This window comes from Nematolebias whitei, chromosome 13, assembly GCF_014905685.2.
Source record: "Nematolebias whitei isolate Nwh7 chromosome 13, NemWhi1, whole genome shotgun sequence".
NCBI lineage: Eukaryota > Metazoa > Chordata > Actinopteri > Cyprinodontiformes > Rivulidae > Nematolebias > Nematolebias whitei.
Window position 1 is genome coordinate 12,710,201 of NC_056510.1, and position 25,152 is coordinate 12,735,352.

Below are 25,152 nucleotides of genomic sequence, written 5' to 3' on the forward strand. Positions count from 1 at the left end.
ATATATATATATATATATATATATATATATATATAGATAAGGTTTAATGTTGTTTTATGATACAGAATTTAATTTAAAATCTTACTTCTAACCTACAAAGCTCTCAACAACCTAGCTCCATCTTCTATAACAGATGTTCTTGTTCCATATTTTCCTAACAGAGCTTTTCACTCTCAGGCTGCAGGTTTACTCACAGTTCCTAAAGTTTCCAAAAGCAGAATGGAATGCAGATCTTTCAATTATCAGGGTCCTCTCTTGTGGAGCCAACTTCCAGTTTCTGTCTTCATGGCTGACACATTGTCCAGTTTAAGACTAGGCTTAAGACTCTCCTTTTTGCTAAATCCTATACTGTAGTCATGGTTGGCTTGGTTTTCCTTAGCTATCCCTTGCTGCTATAGGCTTGGACTGCTGAAGGACACACTGCCCACGTTTCTTCACTGTCTTTACTTACTCTGCTCAACCCGTTTTGTAGTTGTAATTATTTTTTCTATCCTTGACATGCGTTTTGATCTTTCAGGTACACCTGCACCTGGTACACCGGCACATCTGGACCTGCCATTCTGTGTTTATTTGCTTCTCCTTCCTCTCCTCTCAAACCCAGCCGGCCAATGCAGATGGCCCCTTGTCCTGAGCCTGGTTCTGCTGGAGGTTTCTTCCTGTTAAAAGGGAGTTTTTCCTTTCCACTGTTGCCTTTGTGCTTGCTCAGGATGGGAGACTGCAACAAAGTGAAGATTCAATGAATCTGCTGCTTCCTTAGAGAACTTTACCAATTGGCTTTTTTATGTATGTGTATGTTTCTGTAAAGTGCCCTGAGACAACTTTGTTGTGATTTGGTGCTATATAAATAAACTGAATTGAATTGATACATGGCCCTGTAGAATAAATTGTAGTCCAAATTACTCAGCAAGGTTGTCGGAGACTTTAAACATGAGAAACATTTTAATATAAGAGTTTTATCCAGTTACATCAGTCCTTTTATGTGGTCTTTAGCAGTCTTGACCATCATTTGTAATCCACTTCAGTCTTGTTGAGTAGATTGTCGATTTAAATTGGAGCCAAATTACTTCTGTTAAAAATAAATAAAAAGCATTTTGAGCACAAACACTCAATTTTGGACCTCATTGTGGATTTAAACAGATGAACATCCATCCATCCATTATCTTTACCCGCTTATTCCATTTTGGGTCACGGGGGTCGCCGGTGCCCATGTCCAATCAATCACTGTGCGAGGGGCGGGGTACACCCTGGATGGGTCGCAAGTCCATCACAGGGCCACATAGAGACAAACGAGACAAACAACCATTCACTCTCTCACTTACACCTAGGGACAATTTAGAGTTACCAATCAGCCTAACATGCATGTTTTTGGTCTGTGGGAGGAAACCGGAGTACCAGGAGAAAACATAATACATAAAATAAATAAATAAAAGCCTGACAGTAAGCATTCACACTGACACAAACTGTCCCAGGTGATCTCTTCAGTACTGATGATATAAAATCATACAAAAAGTTCGTTTTCCATACATTAATCACCAATTAATATATTGTTAATCACCACTGGGTTTTCTCATTTGCTAATTGTTAAGGGTATGGTTTTAGTTAGGTGTGTTGGGTATTTCCAGTATACAGTACCACTTTTGTCTCTCATTCGAGTTATTTTACTGGATGTTCTACAGCTTTTACTTCACCTACATATGGACACCACTTTTTGTTATCCTAGGGCTGAAGTTGCATAAATACCTGTTCATGTTCCTAGGGTGAACTTTGGACTCCATCTTTTAAACGAGAGTTCTGAACCCAATATTTTGTTTTATTGTTACCGAGTGCAGAGTACCTTTAACAAAAGGACAACTTTTAAGCACTCAAACTTTACTTTAACTTAAATTTTTTCTTTAACCTCAACAACGTGTAGACTGATTACTTTTGCAATTTTTTTTCTCTCTAACTAAATTAGTTATGGAAGCAGTCTGGTATAGTGTCAAAGAAAAAAAAAAAAAAAATTAAAAATAAAAATCCTAGGACAAAGATTTATGTATTTTCTTAATAGTTTGCTTGATATCTTCAGTATGAGTCTGAGCTCAAGTCAAATAGAGTTTAAAACCTGCAACAAATGAATGAAGAAAATAATCTTTATATTAAAAGCTGGTTTTGGCTGTCCTCTAGTGTACATAATACATCAGTACAACTCCTTTCCAGTAAAAGAAGGTCAGTGAGAGTAAGTGGAGTTGGTGGAAGCAGCATACCAAGCTTTTATAGATACAGGTCTCTAAAGTCCAAATAAAAAAATCATCTGACTTTTAGTTCTTTGTGCAATGAATTAATACATTTTGGTGGTGAATATGATAAGTTGTCATTACTGTTCAGATCATCTTTTTTTGGCAACAGGCAAATGGTAAACCACATTTCATGAAACAATGGTGGGTTAAGGCTGAAGGAGTCATCTTATCCTTGTTGGCTGGTGGTCTCCAGAGGCAGCAGAGGAGTAATGTAGGGCCGAGCGGTCCGCAGCCTTGGCTGTTGCTGAGGCAAAAGCTCAGGAGTGGGAGGATTTCGGTAAGGCCTTGTATATAAACTTTTGGTCGGCTCCGAGGTGACTCTGGCAAACCATCAGGCATTGAGAGGAAAGCAGCTTTACGAACACCGTATTCAGTGAAGGTGTTGACCTCAACCAATCAAGGAAGCTGAGTCCAGGGACTTCAAGGTTGGGCTGTCCATAACCGTGACTGAGGTCGCCGAGGTAGATAAAAAGCTCTGCAGCATCAGGGCTACGAGAGTGGATGAGATCCGTCCCAATTTCCTTAAGGCTCTGGATGTTGTGGGTCTGTCTTGGTTGACATGACTTTGCAACATGGCATGGACATCAGGGGTAGTGCCACTGGACTGGCAGATTGGGGTGGTTGTTCCCCTAGTCCAAAAGTGGGACCGGAGGGCGTGCTCAAATTATAGGGACATGCCTCTCAGCCTCCCTAGTAAGGTTTATTCAGGGGTACTGGAGAAGTAAATCCGATCTTCAGATCCAGGAGGAACAGTGCAGGTTCCCTCCTGGCCATGGAACACTGGACCAGCTCTTTACACTCATTAGGATCATTGAGGGGTCATGGGAGTAGTCCATCTAGTCTACATGCATTTTTGTGGACTTAAAGACATTCAACCGTGTACCTCTGGCTACACTGTTGTGTATGATCCGAACAGCCTGTAGCAACGGGTCTCCAATCCCATACACTGTGCACACCACAAGTGGTGCAAGAGTTTAGTTGACATTGCCATCAGTGAGTCGGACCCCTTCAGGGTGGGAGTTGAACTATGCCAGGGGTGCCCATCATCACCAGTTCTGTTCACTTTCATGGAGATCATTTCTAGGTGCATGCAGGAGGTTGAGGGAGTTTAGTGACCTCAGGATTCCATCTCTGATATATGATGTGGTCCTGTTGTCCTGTCATTGTGCTGTGATCTTCAGCTCTCACTGGAGTGGTTCAGAGCAAACTGAAGCGGCCATGATTAGGATCAGCACCTCCAAATCTGAGGCTATGGTCCCGAGTCTGAAAAGGGTGGATTGCTCTTTTCACGCCTGCCTCAAGTGGAGGAGTTCAAGGATATAGTTTTGTTCATGAGTGACTGAAGAATGGAGCATGAAATTGACTGGAGCAGCATCTGCAGTATAGTGGGTTCAGTGCTAGTCCTTTGTAGTAGAGGAGCAGAGCTGTAAGGTGGAGCCGTTTACTGGTGGGTCTACGTCCCAACCCTCATCTATAGCCACGAAGTCTGTGTAGAGTCTGAAAGAACGAGAATGCATATACAGGCAGTTGAAGGGAGTTTCCTCTGCAGGGTAGCTGAACTCTTCCTTAGAGATGGGGTGAGAAGTTCAGTTATCTGGGAAAGACTCCAAGTAGAACCACTGCTCCTCCACAGAGGAGCCAGTTGAGGTGATTTGGGCATCTGGTAAGGATGGTTCCTGGGTGCCTCCCTAGGGAGGTAATTTGGGCATGTCCGACTGGGAGGAGACCCTGAGGAAGACCTAGAATCCACTGGAGAAACTCGGGTGGCCTGGGAACACCCTGTAGTCCTCCCAGAAGAGCTGGAATTGGTGGCTGTGGAAAGTGATGTCTAGGCCCCTCTTCTCAGGTGCTGCCACTGTGACCTGACTTTGCAAAAAGTGGAAGATAATGAATGGATGATGGGTTAGGTAACAAAAGCAGTTCTTTTGCAAATACATTAATGCCAAATACAAAGTAAACAATTTCTGTAGAAATCAGAACAAAGTATATAGTAGGTTTGTGGAAGTTCAGTAGAAAAACAGCATGTTATTCAGTTTTTTTATCACGGTCATGCATACCTGTGCTCATCAGTTTGAGTAACCCCTCCCCTCATTCTCCATCTCTTTCTACAAGAAGTTTAAAATATGGTGTTAAAGAGTAAAGTCAAACTGAGCCTCAAGCAACTCATGACTCAATAGCTCTGTCAATTTTTCTCCGACTATAGAACAAATCAACTGATTGCTGACACTTCCATTTACCTGATCAATACACACAAGCATTTCAAAGAGGTGCATTTTTTCAGTTTTTTAATCTAAAACCTAAAGTCAGTAACAGAAACAGCAGGGCTGTCACACAATGAAAATTCTGGTGCATTACACATTTTAACTTAATGGCTTTAATTTTTTTTAAATTACAAAGACATTCATCATATTTAATGTTTAGTTGCATCTTGTGTAGTATCGCTGAAAACCCAAAAGATGTCACTAGAAACTCGCGTCACTAATATTAACAGTGGCGAACATGATTTTTGTGCCCACTCACGTATGTTTAAGTCAGCCGATTGATGTCCTTATCAAGACGATGTTTCATTAAAACATTCAAGTCAGTCATTATATATGGAAACAAAAACATTTTGTTTGTTAACCCAATTGCATTATACACATCACCCCAGACTGATTATGCTCTAATAAAACAAGCAGAACGTCCCAAGCGCTGCACTTTCATACACTGGTTGGATTCAGATCTGCATGAGTGTTTGCAGATGAACTCCAGGTCCTCCATGAAATGCGACTGCATTGTCCAATTCCTTTGTGGTTCCACAGAGTTGAAGAAAACCCACCCAGAGGCTGGGACTCCGCCTTCCTTTCCCAGCCTGCAGAGTGGTGGGAACTGGGTACTGGGCAGCCCAAAATGGTATGCTATTTTTACCACTCTGTTCAATCAGAGGGCTGCTCCCCAGAGACCTGTTGCCGGCAGCTCTTCCAAAGCCGCGGAATTTAACCCCAGGATAGCTCCCCCCAGATGTGATGGAAAACATCTGGCCAACTGCTTGAGTATTAGGCTTAGATGTCCAGCCTCAGTAACTACAAAACACACCCCCTTCCCGTTGAGGCTGATAAATGGCAGTTTATCAGTTATTTAACTGTTCAACGCAGCTTAAAACTCTTAATACGGTCATTAATGCACAAATAGCTCATAAAAAGTTGACAAAGTGCACAAATGTGCACACAAAAAAAAAAAGTAACCACAGATTCAAACATTTATGATTTTTATTTAATTTTAAAAGTATACTTTTAAATGTTGCAGTGACTTCTACAAATACATCTCCACGTTTCATCTTTTCAACACAGGTTAACATTAGGCACACAAGATTGCAGATGTCACCTCGCAGATCTACCCACACGTCAAATACAAAAAAACGGGGAAGAGAGTCGTGAGGAAGATGTTGCCAAGACAACAAAAACTAGACCAGAGCAGTCGAAAAAACAAAAACACCAGAACGGTCATTCAGAGTCATCATGAAAACCAAATTCCCTGTGTTGTTACATAAACAATATTTAATTTATACACCGATAGCCCTGATTTCAAACATTGACATGACCATCTTTAAAACATTATTTTCAATCCCCTTAGTCACCAGAAGTACAAATCTCTCTACTTTGACATCTTTAAATGTAATTTACTCAACATGCACAAAAATACAGCACTTTCATTTTAGATACTCAAATTTGGCTTTTGTGTGAATAAGTCACCTGATTTTAGCACAGGTAAAAGCTCAAACTTCTGAACTTATGTTGATAGATCAGCACTCTCTAGTCATGTGCACTTAATATTTGGTCATTTCCCTTAGGTCAGGTGGGTCAAGCAGTACGATAATTCAAGCTGCAGTGGCAAAAGCTTACATTTTATTTTACAAACATGAAAATTTGAATAGTAAAAACAACCCTCAGTCAAAGTCATGGCTACAGCGTATATACAGCTTATGGCACAGGAAGCGTAACCGTTATGGTTCTCAACCATTTTGCCACAAAAACAACTAAGATAATATTGCACACAAATTTTCACTTCCAAGATTTTTAGTGGAGGAAAAACTTGCAACCGATTAAAATATGAGAACCACATTTACCTGTGACCCATGTCTTTGTCAGCATCCTGAACTTTAAGACAGTACAATTTAATGGTATGGAGTTAGTTTGGATATACTGCATACAAGGAGAATGCTCAGCTGAGGAAAATGGATCATGTGTAGTGCAATATCAAAAATGAACTAACACCGCCTGCAGGTTAATATGCTCCCTGTTCAAAAGCTTTAATTTTTGGCATTTGTTTAAAGCAGAATATAAAAAGGATGATTGCCATTATTGTATATCGAGGAGACCTGCTTATTGGCACATAGGAATGGAAAAAAATATCTAACCACATTTTACTTCATCTTTTACACAACTGCCCACTGTGCTTTAATCCATAAGAAAAACAGAAAATGCAAAATACAATCAGTTCAGTTGTCAGCTCATCCTCAGTTTGTTACAGAGGAAACACCAAGTGCAGCATTCAAGTTTGTCAGAGAACTAAATATTACAGGCCAAGCCCAAATCCTGTCACAAGTCATCTCAAATTTTAAGCCAGCTGCTTAAAAGCAGATGAGCCTGGACCTTTTGAGGCTCCTAAACAAGTTTTTAGGACATCTTCTCTGAAAACTAAATTTACTATACAGGCAGAGCAATCGTTAGTGACGCCACTACCAGTGTACAGAAAGTCTTGTGCACCAGCATCAACTCTTTACACCAAATTTCTATGGCATGCAACCCACATTAGGGATTTCTTTGCCAAAAAAAAGTGGCACATTTTCTCAGCTATAGCGGCATCATAATAAATCTGATAAGCCAAATAACTGCACATGTTTGGGCCCATGGTTAGGACCAATGTGGTGATTATTTTGAGTCCAGAGTGTTGGAGTTTGGTGCTCAGTCTCACCTCCAGACTGAGAAGGTGTGAAGATCAGCAGGAGCAGAGGAGAGTGTGACGGCATTAGGGCGATACGGGAACTGACACCTCCAGCAGGCGGTTGTTTTTACGTTTGCAGGACGCATTGTTGCCGTTCTTTGGGCTGCCCTGGATGAACTTGATGCACACTTTGTCATGTTTAAACTGCACCAGAAACCTGCGGAGCACAATACATTAAAACAAACTTCACCATGAGGGAAGATGAAATATTTTGACAATGACATTGGAATCATCTTACTCATCAGATATGTCGAGGCCGATTGGCTCCTTCTCTGAAAACGAGGCGCTGACCCGGTGGAGTTTGGTGATTATTTCAATCAGATGATCACTGCTGAGCAAGAAGTCTCCTTTAGCAGCTGAAGTAGACCCCTGGTAGAACAAATAAATAAATAAATGAAAAAATAAATGAATAAATAAATTCTATAAGATGAGTAAATTACAAATTCTCAGAACACCTATGACAAACTGTCACCATCGCAAAAGGATTAGGGAGAAAATCAAAGTTCATGCTCAAAAATCTAGGTAAAAAAAATATATAAAAAATAAATGTTGATGTCTCAAGGGAAAAAAAAAACAAAAACGTCCAGATGACCCAACTGAACTTTGTTGGATTTTCTACCTGAATTATTGAGCATGAACTTTGATTTTCTACCTGAATTATTGAGCATGAACTTTGATGTTTTGAACCATTTTGGCTATAGCTGCCTGGGAGAAGTTGACGGGGGAGAGGACGTGCCCCAGAAACCATCTCATCACCAGCAAACTGGCTGGCCCACTATGCGAGTGTGCTGCTTGTGGGACCGAGTTTGTTGTGGTTCCTTAGACTGATGAAGTCTTTTAGATGAAGGACAAAACGTCTCCAAAAAAAAAAAAACAAAAAAAAATGTCTAGATGACCTGACCAAACTTTGTTGGATTAGGGAGAAAACGTTTACCATTGTCTGTGTCTGTTCTCAAAATGCATTTCCTGAACCAAGATGAAAAGTTAATGAAACTTTCAGAACATAATTATGCACGTCAACAAAACAACCCTATGGCAGCCACAACTAAGATATTAAAAACATTTGGCTATAACTTAATGAATTTTAAATATATTACCCTAAAATTTGGCGTGGTTGAAGCAGATACTGATCTCCTTCACATATGAATGCTAACAGATCGTGCACGATTTTCGTTTAAAATGTTATCAGCTAGTTGAGTTGGAACAGACTAAATATCTCATGAACGGGGTATTAATGAAACTTTCAGGAAACAATTAGATATACCTCTACAACATATTAATTTTTAAAGCATACCATTGATGAACATCTACAATTAACTTGTCAACCCAATTCAAGATGAGTCACAGCTATTTAACATTAGACAAAGCTAAAATGGCTATAATTCAGTCACTTATAGATCTTGAGCTAAAATTTGATGTAAAAGGACTAAACTTTTACAAACGCATTGCAAGACATCTCACACTATTCCACAAGACCACAGTGATCTTTTAAATATTTAACCAAAATATCTAAAACAGTCATTTGCTCCCCACATAAGAAGTCTTGCATAAAAAGAAGCAGGTAATATGCATTTTATCATAAATGCTAGACTTTTGATTTACTTTGAAAAGATGCATACTTTATTATTAACTCAAGACAGTCCCACAGAGAAAACAATGTTCAACTCCATTACAGCTATGTGTCAGAATAGTTGTATTCTCACCTCTTTAAGTTGCAGAGCAAAGAAGCCGTCAGCTTGTGTACTGGCTGAAACACTGGCAAGGTCTGCCAGAGGGACGCTGGCCTTCACATGCCCCGTTTTCTGGTCAGCCAATATGAGACTCCTCTTAGTTAGCAGGAGGATTCGAGCCGAACCCTGCAAACAAGAATCAAGAGTCAAAGACTGTGAAACTTGACCATGTAAAATTATAAGTCAGGAAAAGCCAAAGGTGCTTTTGGCTGTGGCTTGAGTTATAAAGTAAAACAGGCTTTAATTTTTTTTAAAATTTCAATAAATTTTTAAAACGTAATAAAAAAATTAAAAAAAAAAACGCAATTTGTGAAGGTCTGCTACAAATCTGAACAAAAATGCATCCAGTTTCAAACAAGCCAGCACACAAGATTCAGCTGGCTTAAACAGGATTATTTTAACAAGTGAGCATATATAAGAGACTACAGGTTCTGATCCTATTTAGGCTTTATGAGCTGTAAAGTCTAAAATATAATTTCTTACCTTTCCATTAGCCCTGTTGATTTTGTTGACCACATCAGCCAGCAGAACCTTCTCATCTACAACGTTGTTGAGTTTCTGGTATTTGGGGTTTTTGTTGATCTCCAGGTAGTCTCCTTTGAAAGGCTGACTCACACTGAGGCAGAAGACAAAGTCAGATTGAGATTTTTCCATCTACTACTATAGAATTGGATAAATATTTGAGGTCATGTAATCTAAAGAGTGAAACAAAAGGATTAATCCAAAATACCTGCTTGGGTAGAGAGCCTTTTTATCCTTGAAGAGCTCGCTTGCCTTCAGCTTCTCCTCGTACACTGCCCTTTTCTCCTCTGTGAACTGGCTCCTGTATTTCTTGCACTGTTCACACCACAAGTCAAAATAAATAAACTACAGACAGAAAATCTTGTGTGTGTATATATATATATATATATACACACAAAAAAATATATATATCCTATTTCTCAGTATTGTTGGTTTCCACACACTGTAGTAGACAATATTCACATTGACAGTTTAAAAGGAGGAACAAGCAGAGCTGGCTGAATGTGACAGACGAACCCTCCAGAGATGAAAAATCCTCTTGAGCTCTGTGTGGACTCCCTCCAGGAACAAGTAAGGCCGAGGAGGCCAGCTCTTGTCTATGGGGGACATGGGGGGCATGTTGTGCTTCAGGTCAAGGAAGTATTTTTGCATCTGGACAAACACATGGGGAAATTCAGTTGGGTTTATTTAAAGTAAAAAGAGAGTAAAACAAATAAAAAAGGTACTCATTGCCAAGTAATGAAATCTTGTTTGAAATCAATCAATAAACTAATACATTGTGCACAACTTTTCTCACACTGAAGTGTCCCAAAATTCATAATTTGTCAGCTAAATGTGTGATCTCGTCAACCGCCACTTATGACAGAAACGGCCGCAGGGGTCAACAAAATGGTAGTGTCACTGGTTTTGAAATACGGAAACTAAATATTCTGGCAATTTTGATATGATGGTTTGTATTTGCTTGATTTCTTGAGTGAAATTATGTTCCAGATAAACTAGTAGAGGGAAATAAAAATTAGGAATTAAACATGCCGGTTTAAAAAAAAAAAAAAAAAAGTTTGAAACAGCTGAGCATGTTCCAATGCCAAGCTCTGCTTTAATGGTGCTACAGCACCTTGTTTGGTCGGCAATAGATATATTTGACAGTTGTCTTTGGTACGGCAGAATCGGACAGCGATCTCAGACATTTAGGAGCAAGCGTAAGGGTGAATCTGCTGCAATTTACCTATAATTTTAGGCAGTCTAACGGAGGTCAGTCATGTTCCACATCAGGGCTATTCAACTAGGTCTGTCATGATAAACCAATTAATCGCATGATAAAAAAAAAAAAAAAAAAAAAAAAAAAAAAAAAAAAAAAAAAAAAAAGGACATTATCAGCCTTATTTTCATTTATTGGCTTTATTCAGGGAAAAAAACCTCAGTCTTGTCGAAGCTCCAAAATTCATGGTTGAAATTTGTGCCTCCGTGTAAAAACTTGTTTTTCTCTGACTAAAAAAAAAAAAAAAAAAAAATCCGTAAACAAGTTCTCAGCTTATTTTTGCATAGATTTGTGTGAAAAATGCTATACTAAAGAGCTAAAACCACACTTAACATCCACCATTTTGAAATGGAAATGAAAGCCAACAGCTCGGGGGGTGGACATCCAGTGATTAAAATCATTTTGTAAATAAACCAAAGCTTACAATGATCTGCTGCCTTTTAAATTGTATTGCACTGAATCATGAATGCAATAAACTGAACCTCTGAAAAATAAAATAATTTTTTTTTTAATGAAGTGGGCCAGATTTAAGTCACCCACAAGCCGGAAATGGCCCGCAGGCCTCCAGCGGAATAGCCCTGTTCTTCATGGTTAAAGCCTTCAGTCGAATGGTTCATTTAAATGGAGTGCAGATCACATGTCAATATATCTGGGAAAAAACACTAAACTACACTCGTCCAAACTGTACCATAGTTCAGGATACCCCCCACCCCATTCTTTGCAATGAGTGCCTTTAAAAGTCATACTTACAATTCTCTGGATGGTAAAGTTGTAGATCTTCTTGCCTGCATTTGCCCTGAAAAATTTCCTGTACTCTCTGCGGACCTGTTCGAGCACAAGCATAAAAATAAATAAAAAAAAATTGTTAGATTTCCACACCCTGGCTTAGTTTGATTTGTAGTAAGACTGAAGGGGAGCACACTGAAGGACGACAAACTGCACACTTAAGCAGCCATTTTGTTAGTTACTGACAAAAATTGGAACAAAAATACATTTCCATCAGACCGAGTTCACAACCACTTCAAATTAATTACTGAAAAGGTGATAATAGTTATGACCAACAACCTTCATGCTGCCCTTCACAACACATTTAGAAATGGGCACATTGTCAGGCACACTGTGGTCAATTATCATGATGAAAAGGATTAACACTGCAATGACAGAATGGACGAGTTTTACATCTAAAACCAAACGAAACAGACAGTTGTCAAGAGGAGAAAACAAAAAACTGGACATACACCTACAAGGAAAGAACCAAAAAGCAGAACAAATGAAGTGGCACACACAAAAACTGGGGTTAGTTTAAAAGAAACAGAAGCTGCAGAAAGAGGAAGATTTTTAAACTGATGAAACCGTCTCAGCCAAATCACTTTATTACGATTCTCAATCTTAAACTACAGTGAAGAAAAACAAAAAAAACAACTCTGCTCTAAAATAAATAGATTGTACAGGAAAGTTAAACTTTGAACATTTAAGTTTTTATTGAACTATGCCAATAAAGAAATCGCTATGACAAAAAGACTTGATAAGAGGTCTCATAAACCTTTGGTTTGTTACAAGAAATTGATCAATTTAAACATCAAACGTAATTTTATGATTCTTTTGTCTTGGAAATAAAGTTAGTACATCGTTTGAAAAATAAAATCACTTTGGAATGAAAATGAATGAAACTACTAAGATCAAATTGTCCTACAACACCATGTTCATGCATTCATGTGCAAAGTCCAGTTTCAAGATCAGCTGGTCAATGGGAACCTGAATTGCAATAATAATTAAAAATAATAAATACTGAAATTATTGTTAATTTTAAAGATCATCTCTTCTATTAGGCCTGTCGCAATAAATAAATCAATTAATCACATGATGAATGAAAATTACTGACATTTTCATTTATCAGCTTTTTCATCTCTCCATCTACTGAAGACATTGGATGACAAAAGGTTCAACTCGGGTGCTTTTCACAGACTCCTCCCTTTCTCTTTAAAATGTTTTAACTATCCACAATTGCAAAGTAGCTAAACTGGGAAGCTAAGCTACAAGCTAAGCTAAGCCAACATCCTTCGGTTCAAACAGTCTCATACTACCATCCGGTGGTCGAAAAAATGTACTACATGCAAAACAAATGAACATTTCTTCTTAAATTTGACATTACTAATTATTGTCAAAGTTCAAACAATATTATTGTTTAGCACAATCATTTCTGAGACTATCGCCCAGCAAAATTTATCGTGACAGGCCCATCTTCTATCAACATAAAATTATTTAAATCATGTTATTTTAGTATTTAACAGAAAACCAATCCTGTTTAAAAGATTTATGAGGTTTGCCAAGAAATGTATAATTTTTAATGCGAGTAATAGGTGGTCCCATCAGTGAACATGGACTGCTTTTTCAGAAGAGTACAGTAATAGAAGAAGACAGAAGATCAGTGGTGAGGAGCAGTTGGCAGGTGATGGTGATGGCTACGCTGTGGGGCAGGTGGGTACCTTGAGTCCCTGCCAGTAGGCCCAAATCACAGCGACAGCATGCTCACGCCTGGCCTCCTCCTTCAGTCTCCTGAGCTCCCTGCGGGCCTGTTCAGGGGGTAAGCAGGAAGAAAGAGCGGGAACAAATGAAGCAGTGGAAGATAAGAGAAAATAGAGGCGGCAAACACTGTTCTGTCAGAGATCAGCGGAAAACACACGCACACAAGCTCTTTTGTGACCTTTGACAAGCTAGCCAAACTGGTCCAGCATCTAGAAATGAATATAGAACTTGGTCAGATGACATCTGAAACTTTCTGTGAGGGAAATAAAGTTGATTATTTAAGTGCTGAACAAAAGTCACAATCGAGGCAGTTTTGTCTACAAGAGCAAAATGTGTTGCAAAGACTAAACATGCATTAGTGACAATCAGAGGGTGAGAACAAGCAGCATGCGGTGGTTAAAAAAGGACAAAGGTGAACAACTTAAATTAAAAAAAAGACTAGTCTCTCATCAACGTAATACAATTCAGAGATGAAGAGACTCCCAAAACACTTTGTTCCCATCTCTAAGGCTACCTTTATCACTTAAGCAACTGTGTGATAAGATGTACATTTTTCTTGCATCATTAAACAAATGTTTTGAATGGACTTGAGCAGGCTGATGGATATGACAAGGCATTTTTCTGCAATGGGGAGGTGGGAACAGGAGTCAAAGGAGGCGGCAAGTCAGTCACTGCAAGTCAACAGGCCTTCCAAATACCTTGGTGCCCTGCCAGCCGGCCCAAATGACCGACACGGCATGTTTATTCCTCGCCGCCTCCTTTAGTCGACGCAGCTCTCTCCGGGCCTAATGAAAAGTGGCAGCAGTCGAAGTTGAGGATTATTTCAGGGACAGTCAAAACTTTATTACTTCAGAACAGTGGGCGTGACAAGATGTAATGAGGAAACACTGAAATCAAAAGACTTCTAGAGAGATCATTTCCTCAAAACGAGGGGTTAATTTTTATGACCATGTCGACAAAGAAAATCAATAGATAAGATTATCTTAAGAGTCATTAAAATGCTTCCATGAAATAGGACTTTAAATATTCCAAAGTTCAGATGGTAAAAACGGAACCATCTTCAACACAATCATCCTAAATCACTTAGAGCTTTTAGTAGAAACAGAAATTAAGTTTATAATCTTACTTTTCTCTACATTACTTACAAAGTTTTCACAACGCCTTTTCTGAAAACAATGGACACAGTGTCCTCTGAAACAAATATGGAAATCACTCCTCACATTGAGAGAAAAAAAAAAAATCCAAATGTCTGGCTCAACAATGGTGAAGAATTATCAGCACCTTTGATGGTCATTTATTCTTCTGATGCGATTACTACAAACCTATGAATTATTCAAGACCACATCCTTCTGTATTTTTTTTTTTTTTTTAACAAGCATAAATAGCTGTACATTTAAAAACAAAGTATTGTGGTGCGACTGCAGTGCTAAATCTTCCAAATTAAAATGACAAAAAGTAAAAACTTAAAAATGACATCCTAAGTCATGCTTGCAGCAAAAGCTTATAAAAACAATTATGCATATTTTATGTAAAACATGTTTTAATGTAAAAATTATAAAATCACTAAAGTGTTACTCTTTTTACTGTGTCATCTTTTTTTGAAATGGGCTGCCAGCCTAAAATTAGAAATTAATTTAAACAGATCGATTTACATAGTCGATTCTAGCTGGTTCAGAACCCAAGTATGATCATGTAACTACTGAGAATCTCTCAGATGATGCAATCTTGATTAGTCCGGTGGCATAATTGTATATTTTATGCCCGTGAACCCTCATTGCTTTTACACTGGTTATGTTCATTTTACCTATATTTACACTGGTTATGTTCGTTTTACCTATATTTATATATGCATGACTTGTATAGTTAAAAAACATAATAAAATCAGTTGCAATTTATATGTAATGTAAAGTAAACAGACAATTCATAAAAGTTGAAAAATCGCCATATTAAAAGTAAAGGCACTAAACTGACAGTCATCTGTGCAGACCAGTCACTCAAAGCATTTTGAGTTATGAAATAACCTTTTAAAAAGCAGGGTACAAACACCAAAAAAATTGAGGCTGAAATTTTAGGGCATGAATAGGGCACTACATTTTACGGCACTACAGACTCATGTGCGGGCTGCTGTTTAATATACCATATTATTTTACATTATTGGCGTTTAGCATATATCCTAGATCGATACACCATTTTCTTAATATGTGTGTTGGTCACAAAATTAAAATCTCATGAAAAAGTTTATTTCAGTAATTCCATTCAAACAGTCAAACTTGTATATATGTTCATTCATTACACACAGACCAATATATTTCAAATGCTCATTTCTTTTAATGTTGATTATAACTTACAACTAATGAAAATCCCCAATTCAGAAAATTAGAATATTGAAGACGCCTGGTGCCACTAATCCATTAATTAACTCAAAACACCTGCAAAGGTCTTTAAATGGTCTCAGTCTAGTTCTGTAGGCTACACAATCATGGGGAAAGCTGCAGACTTGACAGTTGTCCAAAATATGACCATTGACACCTTGCTCAAGGAGGGCAAGACAAAAAAGGTCATTGCTAAAGAGGCTGTCTGTTCAGAGCTCTGTGTCCAAGCACATAAATAGAGAGGCAAAGGGAAGGAAAATATGTGGTAGAAGAGGGAAAAAAACGAAAAAAGGTGTAAAAGCAATAGGGGTAACCACACCCTGGAGAAGATTGTGAAACAAAACTCATTCCAAAATGTGAGGGAGATTCACAAAGAGTGGACTGCAGCTGGAGTCAGTGCTTCACGAACCACCACGCACAGGCGTATGCAAGACATGGGTTTCAGCCGTCTCATTCCTTGGGTCATGCCACTCTTGAACAAGAGACCGTGTCAGAAGCATCTCGTCTGGGCTAAAGACAAAAAAGACTGGACTGCTGCTGAGTGGTCCAAAGTTATGTTCTCTGATTAAGTAAATTTTGCATTTCCTTTGGAAATCAAGGTCCCAGAGTCTTGAGGAAGAGAGGAGAGGCACAGAAATCATGTTGCTCGAGTTCCAGTGTCAAGTTTCCACAGCCAGTGATGGTTTGGGGTGCCATGTCATCTGCTGATGTTGATCCACTGTGTTTTCTGAGGCCCAAAATCAACACAGCTGTCTGCCAGGAAGTTTTCGAGCACTTCCTGCTTCTGACCAACTTTATGGAGATGCAGATTTTATTTTTCCAACAGGACTTGGCACCTGCACACAGTGCCAAAGCTTCCAGTACCTGGTTTAAGGACCATGGCATCCCTGTTCTTAATTGGACAGCAAATTTGCCTGACCTTAACCACATAGATAATCTATGAGGTATTGTGAAGAGGAAGATGCGATACACCAGACCCAACAAATCAGAAGAGCTGAAGGCCACTATCAGAGCAACCTGGGCTCTCATAACACCCGAGTAGTGCCAGAGACTGATCGACTTCACGCCACATTGCTGCAGCAATCCAGGCAAGAGGAGCCCCAACTAAGTATTGAGTGCTGAACATGCTCATAATTTTCAGTTGGACAACATTTCTAAAAAAAAATAAAAAATAAAAAATAAAAAAAAATTATTGGTCTAAATCAAATTTTCTGAGATACTGAATTTCGAGTTTTCATTAGTAGTCAGTTATAATCAACATTAAACATTTGAAATGTATCAATTTGTGTGTAATAAATGAAAATATACAAGTTTCACTTATTGAATGGAATTACTGAAATAAAATTTTTCATGATATTTTAATTTTTTGACCAGCACCTGTATTTTTGCTATTTTTGGGTGCAACTTAAGTACACAATTTTGTCCCACCTCATGTACTACATGTGATGTGAATGACAAAGAACCTCAAACTTAAATGGAAGAACACTTATTGTTCTCGTTTCTAGTTCACATTAAGAACATTACAATAAAGTACATTTGTGCAGATGCAACATTTGATTTAGTTCCTTTTAAGTATAGAATCCGCTAAAGTACATTCTTTACAAGTAGGGAGCTAGGGATGATTACATAAGCAACTATGCAGTTGCTAAAGTATGAACTTCTCACTTGATTAAAGAAGTGCAAGACATTAAAACCACATAAAGGTTCAACTAGGATAGCTAAAAAAGAATAGCTTGGACAAATCTACAGCTCTAACACAAAAGAAACATCAAAACAAACGCATATTAGGTTCACTCAGCAGAGGTGCTAAGCTACAAGACTTTCATAGTTAGAACGGGATGGGACATTTATGAACAGCAATACAAGACAGCCGAGACGGCAACACACTATGGCTGGGTGGAAATACCTTGGTTCCCTGCCAGTATGCCCAAATTACTGTCACAGCACGTTTATTCCGCACTTCTTGCTTTAGACGTCTTAATTCCATCCGAGCCTGGTGGCATGTAGTGGGTGCGAGGTAGGACAAGTTGAGGACGTGCGGAGGGATAAATCGAGAAGGAAAAGTTTGAGAGCAAGAGGGAGAAGATGAGAAGCAGTTGTGTGATCATCAAAAGAAACAGGATTATGGGAAGTGGGAAATTTAAAATAAACAGAAAAAAGGAGCTTCAAGATCCAAAGCTTAGCAATACTGTGATGTCTATAAGCAGGAATGATAGATAATGGAAAAAAAAAAAGTGTTAACAGCCATAGTGTTGTCTTTTCCAGTTTTAATGAATAGCCAGGTGAACGCTCACACTGCCCTTCCCTTTTTTGTACTTTAGAGCTTTCACTGTACCTGTGTGCCATGCCAGTAAGCCGAGATCGTGGTCACTGCCTCCTCACATTTCTTCTCGTGCTTTAGCTTTCTCAGGAGTTTGCGGGCCTAGAGGACGGAAGGGAATTGTTTTTATTGCTCATCATGATTCATGACTTCTTCTGCTAAAATTAATTCTACATATTCTTACAACTGATCCTGTTTTAGCAGTTGCTGTAGGATTCAATCGGTTTATTTTGTGTATTTATCTACCTTGCTTTTGTTGTATTTATCTTGTAATGGAACATTGGATGTTCTGAAATGTGCTTAAAATATACATTTGTCATTATTGGGGTAAAAAAAAATAAAATAAAATGGATATCTGCCTACCTGCCACCCTCTGGCATATGACTGCACCACAGTTGTTGCCTTCTTGATATTCTGGTACTTCTTTTGTTGCTGTTAGAAAAAAATAAAACATTTAGTCGACAAACCTTAAAAGTCCCCCGAGTCTATAAATATGTCACTTTGTTACAAAAACTGGCTCACCGCGTATCGGCGGTACCATGCTGCTACCACGATCTGGCTCTTTTTCAGCAGAAGAAACTGACGGCGACATTTCCAGCCTCTGTAGATCTTCTGAATCAGAGTTGCAAGGTCCTCTAGGCACTGCTTCCGTTTTTCCTCCAAGAAAAAGAGCTACACAAAGAATATAAAAAACTTAATGCACAAAGCAGCACACTTTTATACAATGTGTATTTTGAAAATCCATCTCTTGGCGAATAAAAATCGGCATTTCAGTCAATACAAACTACCTTCTTCAGTCTGAGAAAATACTAATTCAGCAATTAATTAAAAATTATTTTTTTTAACCCATTTGGTGGCACCATGTCTTGTTCCAAGTTTCCATGTATTAAACACTAAAGACTCCCACATACTCATACTATGTGTACTCCTCGAGATGCATGGACACTGCGCGCACTGTCCGCAGACAGTTGAGACTTCATACTCGAGGGTACACCCTAATGGGCTGCAGCCCAGCTCCGCAGGAAAGGGGAGTTTACCTTTGGGACAAACCGAGGTCGCCGATTGGTCATTTGCTGAGATGCTTACTAGACTGATTGATAGGTCGCAGCCGAGGAGCAGCGGCAGCAGTGTTCTGTGTTTATGCGTTTATGTGCTAAAAGTTCTAAAAATAATAAAAAAAAAACAGAGCACTGGCCTTGGACGAGGAGGAAGAGATCGCTTGCCTCTTGGCAAAAAAACAAAAAACAAAACAAGAAAAGGCCATTAAACCAGACCAGGGATGAGGGGAATTTAATACATTGGTGTTTCATACAAAACAGTCCGTCGCCGGGCAGTTTATTATGCGACAGAGTACGCGCACGTAAAAACTGATCTTTGCGGACATGGTTTGTGGGCATCTGCTTTGAGTCCACGTCGAGTCTAATCCGGTACGAGAGGACCTCTGCAAAGTGAAGTACGCCTGAGTATGTGAGCCTCAAGTTATGTTAGGTGTGTCTACACTAAATGCGCAGCAATAATATCTGGAAACCAGGATTACAATCAGTTCTCCTCTGTGAGTCTGCAGCTGCAGATTTGTGAAAGAGATAAGCTGATCAGATGGAGCAAAAGCAATTAGAAAAGAAAAAAAAAATCTCAGTGTGAGATCATGTTATTTTAAGCTCGTTTGGTCTTTTGCTGGCGGGAGAGAACACACATTTAAATGCTGCAGGCTTAAGTAGCAGAGGAGCCGGCAAGCACAGAGCAACTCATTTCCCATGTTATGTATTTAAGTGAAACCATGTGTTTTTAGAGTAGTGGTTGCATGCTAATTGCTGAAATGGAGGGACTCAGAGTGCAGCCCACCCTGCTTTGCAAACATCTTACTGTGAGAAAACAAGCCAGTTGTGCACACAGGACTTAACTTTTAGACTTTGAAACAGTTTAATCTAGTCAAATACCAAGCAGATGTCAAAACTTGTTGGAGAAACAAAACAAAGAGATTAGGTCAGTAGGCTGAATGTATTCATTATAAAGTTTATCTGTACCGTTCTTGGGTTCCTGATAAAGATCTTTGAGCGGCCGTATGAGAACTCTTCTGTTGGAACCTGCAGGTCCGTCAACAGCACCTCCACACCTTCCCTGTAGGATATTAAAGGAATCAAATAAAACCACCTAAAGCACAATTAACAGGTGGTCATAAAAATCCCCACCAAGATTTGCAAAAATGTGGTTAAAGAACCTTGAGGATGAAGAGCTTGGGAAAGACTGATAAAAAAAATAAAAAAATACCCCGACATGTTTGAGAAATATGCGAGGACAGACAAAGGCTATAATCTTACAAAGTGCTCAGAGACAGCAGAAAAACAAGATGCCAACATTTGGCAGGGCAGATAGGAATCGATGATTTGGCTAGCACGGTGGATGAAACGGCAGAGTCTGGCTGATATGGAACAAAAAGATAAGGATGAAACGTCTCGACATGTTGTGGGATTCAGAAAGGGAATAGATAATTTCTACAGAACAATGAACCGATGCGTGACATGGCTGCTTATGTTATTGTGAGAACATTAGATGGATAATTTAACGATGTGTAGACATCCAAATCATTTGTTTTTGCCCCCCCCCCCCGCCCAGCAAATGCATGACGTATTGAAGTTGTACACCAGTCACAATATGAATGCCATTTTGAAACAGTTTTTATTTTCCCCACTTAGCTTAAACTACAATTTTAGGATTTATATGCATAAGTATGACTAACACTGTTAACCATTAGATCTTTGAGCAAATGTTTAAAAAAAAAAAATCACTTTTCCATTGAATACCACAGAATTACACCTGGGAAATAACTACAGCAGCAGCTTCTAAAAGTGATTACCAATGGGAGTACTGTAGTCTGATCTTTCATCAATCACCTACAGACAACAGGGAGCCTTTTTTATATCTGAACTCAGTTTCTCAAAATAAAAAAATAAATGTTTATTTAATTTGTTTTTGAAAATCTGCCAGAAACAAGTCTCTTTTCATGCCTCAAACAAATGTCATCTAGTGCCACCGATTACCTGGCAGGCCCCCTCCAGTGTGGCCAAGTCTTTTTGCAGAGCATTTTGTAGCGTTCAAGGCAGGGTTCGTAGGCCTGACGAAAGGCGTAGCCTGCTCTCCTCACACGAACATTCTCCATCAGACCTAGGTAGCGCACCTGATGGCAGACCAGGGCCTCGGTGAAGATGTGAGATGCCTTCTTGTCATTGGGCTTGACGCATCTGAGAAAAGGGAAAAACTATATTGAGCTTTTAATTATAATAGTTTTCCTAAAACAGGATTTAGATGGTATGTGACCATGAAAACATGAAAAAAAATAAAATAAAAAAGGTAGCATAAGTTATAAAAAGCTACAGGAATGTAATTGTAATAAAATGTGATTTTTAACAGTATATATTTAACAAAACTGCATAATGATAAATAAAAATTACCGAATGTAATTGGGGTTCTTTGTCTGCAGGTTGCTCATCAGTGTGCCAACAGATGCTCTGAACTGGAATCCAGCAGTTGGTGGTCGTTTGAGGTTTACTTTGGCAGGATTGCCTTCAGGGAAGAGTTGTTTCATGAGGCTGTGATTGGCCTTGTACATGGCCTGTGACAAGTCCCGGTATAGCAGATCATTGTTTTTGTCAACAAAGCCTTCAGCTTTGTACAGCACCTTTGTACAAAGTAGATAACACGTTTTATAAGGTTTCTTCAAATTCAGTAACAAAAGAGCAAACTTCATGAAATTATATCCATCCATACATCTTATATTGTTCGGCAATATCACCAGTACCTTGCCAGCATAGTGCTGGATGCGGAAGCAGTTGTGTGGCAGACTATGGTCGGTGAGGAACTTTGAATTCTTGCTAAGACGACTTTCAAAGTGCTGGTGTTCAGCGCAGATTGTGTTCAATTTGTCCAAGAAGGTCTCATCTGTGACAGTCCCTGGCCTCAGGCACTCTTCATCCAACATGGCCAAGATACCATTTTGGTTCTGGTAAAGTATGATGAGTACACACAAAAAACGGCATGAAAAATACAGAATATATTTTTATAAACGAACTAGTCTAGCTTGTCAAACACTTTTAAAATATACCATTTTTATCTTCATTATTTTGGTATTTTACTCAAAAATAGCCTTGAATGAAATTAATGTATAGTGATTGAGCCTGTATGACTTCCAAGGACTGAGGAGCCGACTTACATTCTCAATGAGGTCACAGATAATCGCATTGTTAAAATACTCAATGTTGGTCCACTCGATGCCCTGCAACAAAGCATAAAGGTTAAAAAAAAGGTACAATGGCTTTATATATTACTCAAACACCAGGCAGACTCCTCCAACTGAAGCAAAGATAAAAATGACACTTCAGTTGTGGTTAGATACTTGGCCTTAAGCGAGCTGGAAAATAAACTCATTCGTTTAGCTCCAAAAATGACTGCACTAAAGATTAAAAAAAAAAAAGATCTCTGCAGTTTCTGACAGAACTGATAGACATGATACAACCTGTAGCGCATTAAATCTCAGATTTTACATAAACTGATCAATTTATTAAATAACCAGTATATTGCATTTTTCTATATGAAAGCAAGTCTAAGTAAGTGCTATGTATTGCCAATGTATGTTGCCATACAATGACAAAATTGGTTCTCTGCATTTAACCCATCACACCTGGGATACACCCAAGTGGAGCAGTGGGCAGCTAGTGAGTGCCCGGGGAGCAATTAGGGATTGGATGTCTTGCTCCGAGACACAACCTGTGGGAATGACTGGTAGTCAAACTGCGACTTTCTGGTCCCAAGTCGGCTGCCCTACCTCTACACCATCATGTTGTTTGCACATTGCAATTAGAAACTATAAGTTGTGTGAATCATCACCATCACCATTTTTTTCACAAGTAAAAAAATAAAGATAAAAAAAGGTTTTAAAATTAAATCAAGTAGTCCAGACATAAGCCAGGGAACCTAGCCCAAGGCCTCTTTGAACATATTTTGCAAATTGCAAAAAGTGAAGAATAAGAAACTAGTTCTTAGTAAATCTAAAACATGGCGTTTGTTTAAACATTTGATTAAACAAACCACACAGCTTTGTGCATGGTTTGGGTAACCATTTCTTGTAGTAACCAGTAAGGTATATAATGGCTTATTTGCACTGCTCCTAATAAGCTTCAACTCTGCGCAACCTGCCAAGGAAAGAACCCTTTTGCACCAATACTTTAGCTAGTACGTTTAGCTGATTAGAGGCTGATTCAGGACCTTTTTTCTTCCCTGCTTCTCTGGTGGGACCGTTTGAGCAGAGTTGAGCCGACTCAAAACCGAAACGTGAATGCAGGACATTAATTGGTCATGGGGAGGAGTCACTGGATCTCAAACTTTTCACCGATCCTCCATTTGCAATTGTCATTTTCTCAGAACACAGCAGTGGCTGGATCTATTTTTAAGATTTTAAAAACAACGACAACACCCGTGTTTATTTCTGAAGTCCAGGCATTTTTTTGTGTTTGGTGACCTACGACAAATTCTGAGGCAACGGAGTCACTGGAAGATCATGAGCTGCAGACCCGTTTAAGCACGGGAGGCCGGACCCCGAGCCCCAGCCTTGCGTGCTCACTAAGACCGGATTCCGAGCCCTGGCAGGTAGGACGACTGGGACGAAGGGTGGAATTTTTTTTTTTTTTTTTTTTTTTTTTTTTTTTTTTTTTATCAGTGAAGATTAAAACTAAAACTGTGCCGGCTTCATCATCAAATACCATTTTCACTTTGACTTTATTAATATGTTAGTTAACTCAGCTGAAAAACCATAAAAGAAAATTGGGTCTTTCAGGAATATTTCCCTCAAATATGTTCAAAGAAGAGCTACGGCCTTTAGTTCTAACTTTATTCTAACCCACAGATGTACAAATCACAAAACAAAAGTTACACTTTAAGCTTTAAATCACAGCTAAAAATAATCTGTATACAAGAAACAAAACCACAATGAGTGCAAATACATCAAATGATGAAGAAAAATATAGAATTTTAAATATCAATGTTTTTGTAGGCTCTGGATCATCAGATTTAATTCAATTTATTTGTATAGCGCCAAGTCACAAAAGAAGTCATCTCAGGGCACTGAACAGACATTTTCATATATAAAATAAGTTATAAAATAAGTTAACAGAAACATTCATATATAAAAATAATTTATCAGAGGAGCAGACTGCTTTGAGTTTAACTCAGCAGGATTTTGGATTCTGGACATGCCTCCAGAATCAGTCCTAAAGTGCAGATGAAAATCCAGGCTGAGCTGAGCAGAGTTGGGGCTGATTAGGAGCAGTGCAAATAAGTTATTAATGTTAGTTTGTGACGGTGGTGGTGGGGAGAAGGGGGGCAAAGGAGGTGTGGCTTAAATCAATGGGTGACTGGTCACATTCTTATATGTAGTCCTCCCCTTTTTCTTCCTCCAGCACTTTGGTATTTTCCCATGCAGTATACTGGACAGAAGCCAGTGGTGAAATTTCATTGGCAGTGGCGTTACTAAGAAGGGGGTTGTGGGGGTCACCGCTGCTGCACTCATACTTGGGAGCTTTAAAAACAAACAGAGCCTAAGGGTCCACAATTGGGAGTGTTTACTCTCAGAGTGAGGGATCATTTCCGTCCCTGCGAATGTGCAGAATGGGAAATGTTGGCGTGTAGGAAATGGGATACAAAACAAGAGGAGAAGCTAAAATGCTTTGCTTCAAGAACAACAATGCAGATTTCTGTGGGATAGAAGGTTAAACTAATGACATGACCAGAATGAGGCAATGCTGCGGGGGCCTGCCATAATGGAACGTCAACACAACAAACTAGGTCCGGACACGTTGAAAGATGTATAAATCAACATAGGTGAAAGGAAGGAGTTGAGAGGTAATCTACTCAATGGTTTCAACTTGCACACCTAAATGGCTCAATAAACGAGTACAGGGAATGTGTAAATATACACACTTACCTCTCTAACATACTCTTCCTGCTCCTCACGCAGAGTCAGCTCTATAAAGATCTGCTGCAGCTTTTCATTACAGTAGTTGATGATGAACTGCTCAAAGCTGTTGTCCTACAGGGCAGAAACGGGAGGCAAGAAAACAATGAACTCCAGTTATTACCGCTGTCACAAATTTAAGTGTGTGTGTGTGTGTGTGTG

The 25,152-nt window shown here is 39.0% G+C and overlaps 1 protein-coding gene across 4 annotated transcripts in view; it reads right to left on the reverse strand.

The window, feature by feature from the left end:
- Positions 1 to 6,942: 6,942 nt before the first annotated feature.
- Positions 6,943 to 25,152, reverse strand: part of myo1b (myosin IB) — a 61,334-nt gene continuing 43,124 nt past the window's right edge. Inside the window, exons 13-31 of one of the 4 annotated variants that reach the window (XM_037686873.1) lie at positions 24,961 to 25,065; positions 22,195 to 22,257; positions 21,784 to 21,984; positions 21,437 to 21,663; positions 21,026 to 21,226; positions 20,012 to 20,105; positions 18,510 to 18,659; positions 18,351 to 18,419; positions 18,003 to 18,089; positions 17,574 to 17,660; positions 13,994 to 14,080; positions 13,256 to 13,342; positions 11,520 to 11,594; positions 10,028 to 10,162; positions 9,720 to 9,826; positions 9,473 to 9,605; positions 8,963 to 9,115; positions 7,498 to 7,628; positions 6,943 to 7,416 (exon numbers count right to left, since the gene is read on the reverse strand). In XM_037686873.1, the coding sequence (XP_037542801.1) occupies positions 7,284 to 7,416; positions 7,498 to 7,628; positions 8,963 to 9,115; positions 9,473 to 9,605; positions 9,720 to 9,826; positions 10,028 to 10,162; positions 11,520 to 11,594; positions 13,256 to 13,342; positions 13,994 to 14,080; positions 17,574 to 17,660; positions 18,003 to 18,089; positions 18,351 to 18,419; positions 18,510 to 18,659; positions 20,012 to 20,105; positions 21,026 to 21,226; positions 21,437 to 21,663; positions 21,784 to 21,984; positions 22,195 to 22,257; positions 24,961 to 25,065 (2,325 nt within the window). In that variant the 3' untranslated portion in view covers positions 6,943 to 7,283. The remainder of the gene's footprint in view (positions 7,417 to 7,497; positions 7,629 to 8,962; positions 9,116 to 9,472; positions 9,606 to 9,719; positions 9,827 to 10,027; positions 10,163 to 11,519; positions 11,595 to 13,255; positions 13,343 to 13,993; positions 14,081 to 17,573; positions 17,661 to 18,002; positions 18,090 to 18,350; positions 18,420 to 18,509; positions 18,660 to 20,011; positions 20,106 to 21,025; positions 21,227 to 21,436; positions 21,664 to 21,783; positions 21,985 to 22,194; positions 22,258 to 24,960; positions 25,066 to 25,152) is intronic. The other 3 variants (XM_037686870.1, XM_037686871.1, XM_037686872.1) reach the window with 3 other exon arrangements.